Source organism: Octopus bimaculoides, chromosome 26 (assembly GCF_001194135.2).
Source record: "Octopus bimaculoides isolate UCB-OBI-ISO-001 chromosome 26, ASM119413v2, whole genome shotgun sequence".
Lineage (NCBI taxonomy): Eukaryota > Metazoa > Mollusca > Cephalopoda > Octopoda > Octopodidae > Octopus > Octopus bimaculoides.
Genome location: NC_069006.1, coordinates 19,317,201 through 19,325,934, shown reverse-complemented (window position 1 = coordinate 19,325,934; position 8,734 = coordinate 19,317,201). Strand labels below are relative to the sequence as shown.

The window sequence follows — 8,734 nt, the reverse complement described above, 5'->3', positions numbered from 1 at the left end:
ACTCTGCCAAATCAGATTGGAGCCTGGTGTAGCCATCTGGTTTCACCAGTCCTCAGTCAAAGGAAAGCGGACGTTAAACGATGATGATGATGATACCTGCTCTCATTGACTCTTACCCTTTCTTCCTCTTTACTTCATCTTCCTATCTCTTTCTAGGATTTTTTTCTCCTCTAACACCTACAATGAAAGTTACAACTCTGTTCCTCCATTCACTCTCTAGCTATCTCTCTCTAATTGTTCTGATACCGGTGTTATGTCTTATTACCCTTTTGAAGGCATATGGCTCAGTGGTTAGAGTGTCGATCTCACAATCGTGAGGGAGTGAGTTCGATTCCTGGACCTGGCTGTTTGATACAATTAAAAGAGTAAAGGTAAAGGGTAAAGACCTCTTTCAGTCACAAATGACCATGGGATTGCACCTAGAAACTTCCCCTCTGAGGTACAAGTCCAGGCAAGGTTGTTTTTATGGAAGAGACCAGCAGTCGCTCATGCATACCAGCCTCCTCTCCATGCCACCAATGTTACCCAAGGGAAAGGCAAAGGCCGGTACAGCCTGGCACCAGTGACGTCACTACCCATTTCTACAGCTGAGTGAACTGGAGCAAAGTGAAATAAAATATCTTGCTCATGAACACAACACACAGCTAGGTCCAGGAATCGAACTCACTACCTCATGATTGTGAGCCTGATGCTCTAACCACTGAGCTATGTACCTTCATTGGTGATACAATTAGACCCTGTGACATAGTGAGAGTATAGTTGGGGACGGTAGTAAGGAAGTGATCATTTAATTAATTTTTCACCTTAGCCTTTGGAAATTGGCCCCTGCGACTTATTAAAGGAAGTACTTATTTCCTTTATCCAGTCTTTTTTTGTTCTTGAAAGACTTTCACAAAGACCAGGCTGTCTGAGAGCACGTAGTGAGGATTCTTGAATTATCTTCCATTCCACTCTCCTCAAACACACACACCTTCCTTTCCGTCCCCCCCCCATCTCTCTTTCTTTTGCCTTCTCATCCCCAACCTACCTGTTTCTACATAATCTCGAATAGCTGATTGGATGATTAACTGAGCTGTCAGCAGGTGCAACTATTAACTATGATGCGAAGATTGGATGACGGCGATGTCGGCGGCTAGTGATTCACTGATTCAGAGCAGCTGAAAGCCAGTCTGCTAGACTTTGGCACGCTGGCATGATGGCACCAAACAAATGGTTGAAATTACATTCCAGCCGCAGACCGGAACTAGTCTTGCTTCCATGCTCAAAGACATTGTTGCTAAGCAACGCGATTTATTGTTCTGACTATAGGTTCTCATCAAGAATCATGTGGTATGTGTGTAAATGTTGGCTGTAGAGAAACTTGTAGCAGTTCTATCTGTATAGATGTGTGTGTGTGTATATATATATATATATATATATATACACACACACACACACATGCACATATATATATAGGCATACACATACATTTAGGCTTGTTACATGTGTATATAATATATATATATATATATATATATATATATATATATATATATATACATTTAGATATTTATGCATACATACATATGTGTGTGTGTATGTATATACATATGTAACTAGTTTGATAAGTGCCAACACATGAAACTCTCGGTCCTTGCTTCTGCTAAATATTAATAAAAATATATGTACATATATGAGTGTGTATATACATACATGCATATATATATGTACATACAGACACATATACATACATATACATTATGTATGCATATATATATGTATATATATATATATATATATATATATATATATATATATATATGTATGTATGTATATATATATATATATATGTGTGTATGTAGATATATATATATATATGTATGTATGTGTATGTAGATATATATATATATATATATGTATATATATATATATATATATACACACACACACACACATATATATATATATATATACATACATACATATATATATATATGATATGGCAATGTGACAATTTGATGAAGGGTTGACTGAAAAAATGTACCCAACAAATAAGATTGCTATACACAATCTTGTTCGTGGCTTTGGTCAGATTGAGGAATTATTATTATTATTATTATTGTTATTAATGTTATCATCACCATATTTATCATCATTACTGTTATTACTATTATTATTATTATGATGATACAGATAAAATGATTTGCAGTACTTGATACAACCTTTCATCATTGGCCCTGATTTATCAACAATACTCATCTACTTGGCTTTGTGCCAGGGATAGAAATCATCGTTAAAATCATTAGAGCATTGGATTTTTAAAATATTTTGCAATATGTGTTCCATTTCTTTCTGTTCTGAGTTCAAATGCTGCCGAGGTCAACTTTGCCTTTCATTTTCTCTGGATTGATAAAATAAGTACCAGTCATGTACTGGAGTTGATGTATAGGCTTCCCCTCTGCCTAAATCTGAAACAATCATTATAATTCATCTTCTTCTTCTTCTTCTTCTTATTATTATTATAGAAGACGTTGCACAGTATCCAATAGTGTGACTTTGTGGATTGAAGATATTGTGTGTACCAGAGATTTGTACTTGCTGTCAAGTCACAAGAAGGATCTCAGACAGACAGTACTTTAGGCAATATGTGTCCAGTTCCAAATAAAGCTGATTTTTGCCATACATCAAGATTTTAGGGTATTTCTAAAGTGTCCAGATGTTTCTTCAGGTTGGGTAGTATTGAACCCAATACTCCAATGACAACAGGAACAACCATTATGTTTGACTCTCACAATTGTCATACCTTGGCGATCTCAATTTTCATTTTGGTGATCTTAATTTTTATTTTGGCAATTTTATTATTTGTATGTTTGGGAGAAATTGTTGTTTTATTGTGTGCTTATATATATTATATATAATTATATAAATTCTATTTTATTTGAAGGATAAAAAGTCAGATTCCGGGGAAGGAAGTGAGGAAGAAGGAGTTGATTTGACCCGACCGCCTAGTCCCAGACCTCCCGAATTTCGGAAGTCACATCTCTACGACAGTCCTAAAGTATTTGAACAGATAGACAATCATGTATTTGCTGTAAGTGCTCTTTGTGACATTGAACTGTAAATTGTTATCATTATCATCATGGTTTTAACTTTCACATTTCCATGTTTGCTTGGGTCAGATGGAATTTATGGAGGTAGGTTTTCTATGGCCAAATGCCCTTCCGGTCATCAATCTTTATCTGTTTCCAAACAAAGTAATATCCCCCCCCCCTACCGACCAGACATTGTTATGCAGAATATTGGAAATGAATGACATTCATTTATAGCAATCATGAGATGTCAAGACAAGGAAACACAAACATGCACTTACATACACACATATATACGTATGCATGTGTGATTAGTCATATATATATATATATATATATATATATATATAATACAAATAATAAATGAGTAGATGCATATATACGTACATGTATGTACATACTTACATCTACCTGTATATATAGATGCATATCTGGGTACAGGACATTGTAAACAAAGCGTAGACAAAATGATAAACGAGTACAGAAAACACACAGGCCACATAGAGAACATCTCCTTCATCAGCTGCCCCCATTCTAACACAGGCGTTTCGAAGAGCAGGGCAATATATATATATATATATATATATATATAGGGAGAGAGAGAGAGTAAAGTACATGTGTGTATGAGTAGTTAGAGTGTTGCACTTACGATTGTAAGATTGTGGTTTCAATTCCCTGACTAGGTGGTGTGTTGTGTTCTTGAGCAAGGCACTTCATTTCACATTGCTTTAGTCCTCTCAGCTGTGAAAGGGTAACTATGTGGTGGACTGGCATTCTGTTCAAGGGGAATACTGGCCTGCTCATCAAGCCAGTGGAGTGGTCTCATTCAAAGGATACAACAATGTGAGAAAGTGCACTGCAACCAAAGGTGTGTAACAACATCCGACAGTCTGCTTGATGCAGTGGTATGCATGAATAGGCTCAATATGCTAATTAACCCATAGCTGGGATCCTGACAGGTGCTGGTACTTCAAGTGAGAGTAGACGCAAGAACAATAGTTGCCAAGAGGTGATTCCACACCCCTCAAAACCCAGGATATTCTGAACAAGAGCCCCACGGCCAGATGCAGTTTAAAGTCAAACCCATGACATTAGTTAGTTGGTCAGTTACTCTCTTGATTCTCATAAGAGCTGGTCTCCTGCTTTCATGGCATATACATTCCTCACCTGGATGGGACACTGGTTCATTGCAGCACTAATCACTTTTGCCAGCTGAGTGAACTGGAACAATGTGAAATGAAGTGTCTTGTTCAAGAACACAATGCAGTGCCCGGTCCAGGAATCGAAACCACAATCTTACGATCATGAGTCCAGCACGCTAACCACTAAGCCATGTGTCTCCACTACCCAGTACACTGAGTCTCTATGTAATAAATATTATTCTTTGGCTGTCTGTCATAGGTTAACATTGTTCCTATTCAGTAACCCTCTTTGGCAGGCTCATATGTGTGCTACAAGGCCTGCCTTTGATCTGCTGCAGCAATGACATCTACCACATGTGAAGCTACATGAACACAACAGAGAAGCGGTGCCCCTCATGAGCTCTTATGTGTTCTCTCTGTTTCTCCTCAATGGCTCGAATTATGAACTTCAGTGATTGGAACTATTCATTGCACCACAGGGCCTTCTCCTCTTGGTCGTCTGGGGTGATGCCAGAAATCTTCATATAATAAATACCACTCATATATTAGTAGCAATTCCATCTATTATACCCCCACCTTGTCCACCCTACAAATTTATAACAATATATTCTTAGCATTGTCCCATTATTCAAGAATGGGTCTTGTGATTCATTATTCTCTTCTCTGAACAATAATGTCTGTTAATTTCCTCCAGACATTTCATTAATCCTTTTGTAGATTAAGCTAACAGACATTTCTCCACTGAACAATGTATAACCATTTCTTTGAAATACAAAAGAGAATAAAGATGTTAAAACTCTGTACAAATAACAATTGACCATCAACAGTTAAAGGTGTATGTGTTTTTATATATATATAAACATCATCATCACCGTTTAACGTCTGCTTTCCATGCTGGCATGGGTTGGACGGTTTGACCGAGGACTGATGAGCTAGAGGCTGCACCAGGCTCAATCTGGTCGGGCAAAGTTTCTACAACTGGATGCCCTTCCTAATGCCAACCACTCCAAGAGTGTAGTGGGTGCTTTTTACGTGCCACCGGCATGAGGGCCAGTCGATGTTCCATTTAATATTTTCTTTTTTCTTTTGAAGGTGGCACAAAAAGAACATTCGACATTCACAGAACTGGTTCGAGACCTCACCAGAAACTGTCATAATGAACTGGAAAAGACGCGGTAAGCTGTTGTTATATATTTTAACCCCTGGTCATACCACTTTAGAAAGCCACAAATATATTTGTTTGGTTTGTGTGTATGTATGTATGTATCTTTGAGTATGTCTGCATGTGCATGTATGTATGTGTTTATGTGTGTGTGCATGTATTTGTATGTTTGTGCATGTCTGTGAGTATATAGATGTGTCTGTGTTAGTGTGCCAGTATATGCATGTATATGTGTATCTGTGTGTGTGTATAACTGCTTGTATGTATATAGCTGTGTATATTGTATGTGTGTGTCTGTGTATATAGCTGTGTATGTATTGTGTTTCTACCCGGCTTGACCCATTCAAAATCAGCCTATACCACGTAACTACATGTCTGCATCTATCCTCTCCTTACAGGGCACTATATCGGTGGGTGACATGGAAGGATTTAAACAAGCTACAGATTGATGAATCCGTGAATCCCGATTCTCCATATGGTCTCCTGCGTGGTATTAAACTAGGGACTGAAACCTACCACGATTTATTCAAGCGGCTAGGCAGGTAAGGACATCTTGCAAACATCAATGTGATATCAATGATACTGATAGAAAATCAGACTTCATGTGATTCTGCTAAGTTCTCATTCCATGAGGGTCTACTTTCCCCGTTTTCATTCTTTAAGGGTTGCAAAAAATTACCAGGCATGTAATGGTATTGATCCACTCAACCCTTTCCCTCTCTCTTGCTTAATATTATCATCATCATCATCATCATCATCAGTTAACGTCCGCTTTCCATGCTAGCATGGGTTGGACGATTTGACTGAGGACTGGCGAACCGGATGGCTGCACCAGGCTCCAATCTGATCTGGCAGAGTTTCTACAACTGGATGCCCTTCCTAACACCAAGCACTCCGAGAGTGTAGTGGGTGCTTTTACGTGCCACCAGCACGAGGGCCAGTCAGGTGGTACTGGCAACAGCCATGCTCAAAATGGTGTTTTTTACGTGCCACCTGCATAGGAGCCAGTCCAGCGGCACTGGCAACAACCTCGCTCGAATGTTTTCTAATGTGCCAGTAAGGCGACGCTGGTAACGATCACGCTCAAATGGTGCTATTTACATGCCACTAGCACAGAAGCCAGACAGCTGCTCTGGCAATGATCACGCTCGGACGGTGCTGTTAGTGCTCCACTGGTACAGGTGCCAGTCATCGAATATGGTTCAATTACAATTTCAATTTCACTTGCCCCAACAGGTCTTCGCAAGCAGAGTTTAGTGTCCAATGAAGGAGAGGTTGGCATGGGTGCCAGTCGTCGAATTTGGTTGTAACCTGGAATCCACCAGTGGTGATCAGGCAGAAGTGTTACCACAAGAGGTAAAATGCTTAACAGCATTTTGACCATATTCTGGGTTCAAATTCTGCTGAAGTCAACTTTGCCTTTTGTCTTTTCTCAGCCAATAAATTAGTTACCAGTTAAGCACTGGCATTAAGTTTAGTATACCATGAATAAATGCTGTCGTCTGCTTGCATTATATATGTGTATGTATGTCTTATGAAACATGTGTAAAAGCTTTTCTTTTCTTTGTCTTCTTTTGCAGTTATGCAGGAATGTTCTGTGAAATAATTCAAGGTTATTCAAAAGGTGCCGGTTACAAACCAGGAATGAAAGTTGAAGACAGCCGGTTTCGAAACTCTTGGACTTCAATCAACATCGAAGGGTCGTGGCAATTTCTTAATTGCAACTGGGGAGCCAGGCATGTAAGAGCCCATCAGAACTCATCAGAGAATTTAGACCAGTGGGAACTGTCTGAATTTAACTACACATGTGATGAGTTTTATTTTATCACCGAACCTGAGGACCATATATACCAGCACTTCCCAGACGACAGCCGGTGGCAGCTACTTGAATCACCGATCTCCATGGCAGAGTTTTTGAAGCTACCTCTCGTCAAATCAACATTCTTCAACTATGGGCTGCGATTTGCTAACCATTATGATAGTATAATAATCACAAACCATGGTGTGGCCATCATTGAATTAAAGATGCCTGTACTTTTGGGATTTGGATACACCCTGGTACCTAAGAGTAAAAATGGTGACAATGCTCCTGTGGAAGGCAGAACTATGCTAAGAATTATTGGTCGCAAGGCTATATTTACCGTTGCACCTCCAAAACCGGGCAAATTCTATTTCACGATATTTGCTAAAGAACGATGGGACTCTGATTCATTACAGAGTGCGTGTTCTTTTCTGGTAAAATGTCCTGAAAAAGAAAAAGTCCAACGGCACAGCTTTCCCCTTGTCCCCTTTTTTGGTCCCACTCCAAGTTTAAGCGACTTTGGTTTGTTGCCTATCAGTCATATTGATCCTTTTATTGTGTATGAAGGAGAGGACCTTCACTTTCGTTTTGAAATCAATAGTTTTGCAAAAATCTCACATTCACTGCAATTTCAGGGGTCGACGGAGGCAACAAATATTGAAGACTTCAATCGATTCGCCTTTGTTCGGTTCCGGGATGAGACAACGATATCATACCAAATCAGATGTCCTGTCCGAGGATTTTATGTTTTCTCATTGTTCGGCTGTGACCGGGATGTATCCGGTGAAGAAACCTATGACTGTATATTCAGGTATCTTATCAACTGCAAATTCATATCAAAGGATCGGCGACCATTGCCTCGAGCATGTCACCGCTGGTTCAACTGTACGTTGCTTGATCCACAAGTAGGGGACATCAACCCGGATAAACGGATAACGTTCCGGGTGTGTGTTCCAGCAGCTGTAGACATTGCAATGCTCATTGATGACACATGGTTCCACTTTCGGGAATCGTCGCCCGGCATATGGGAAGGGACGGTGGTCGCTGGTCGAAGAGCTTGTGGAGCTAAAATATATGCCAAATTAAATAGAGACAAATCTCGGTTTTCACCACTTCTCGAATTTAGAGTGAAATAACACAAGGTAGAAACTACAAACTTTCACTCACATTGTATAAAGGTTATATTTATTGAAAGACATCACATCATTTCTGTTAGTCTTCTTGGCTGCAAAAGTGACAGCCACTGATAAACATCAGATCTCATCATCAACAACAACAACAACAACAAAAAGATTATGTTTTATTAATCCAAATTCAAAAACGGAGATTGATATAATTATAAATAACATTATTCATGCCTAAATTAAAACTGTTTTCTCATATTTTATTTTTCATTTCTTCAAGTATTCATGTAACAACATTACCAAGAAAAAAAAAAAACCAAAAGCAGAAACAAAAAACAACTGCTGTGGTTTTTAATTTTTCAGATAATTCAGTAAAGGTCTTATTTATTGCTACACTGAAAGATTTTATACACATAAAATTGTGTGTATGTGTATAT

At 38.8% G+C, this 8,734-nt stretch overlaps 1 protein-coding gene across 2 annotated transcripts in view; it reads left to right on the top strand.

Moving 5' to 3' along the window:
- The window catches only part of LOC106876104 (hillarin), a 97,059-nt gene extending 88,499 nt beyond the window's left edge, over nucleotides 1-8,560 (top strand). For both annotated transcript variants that reach the window (XM_014924513.2, XM_014924514.2), the window contains exons 4-7: nucleotides 2,924-3,070; nucleotides 5,303-5,385; nucleotides 5,771-5,914; nucleotides 6,953-8,560. In XM_014924513.2, the coding sequence (XP_014779999.1) occupies nucleotides 2,924-3,070; nucleotides 5,303-5,385; nucleotides 5,771-5,914; nucleotides 6,953-8,309 (1,731 nt within the window). In that variant the 3' untranslated portion in view covers nucleotides 8,310-8,560. The remainder of the gene's footprint in view (nucleotides 1-2,923; nucleotides 3,071-5,302; nucleotides 5,386-5,770; nucleotides 5,915-6,952) is intronic.
- Nucleotides 8,561-8,734: the final 174 nt, after the last annotated feature.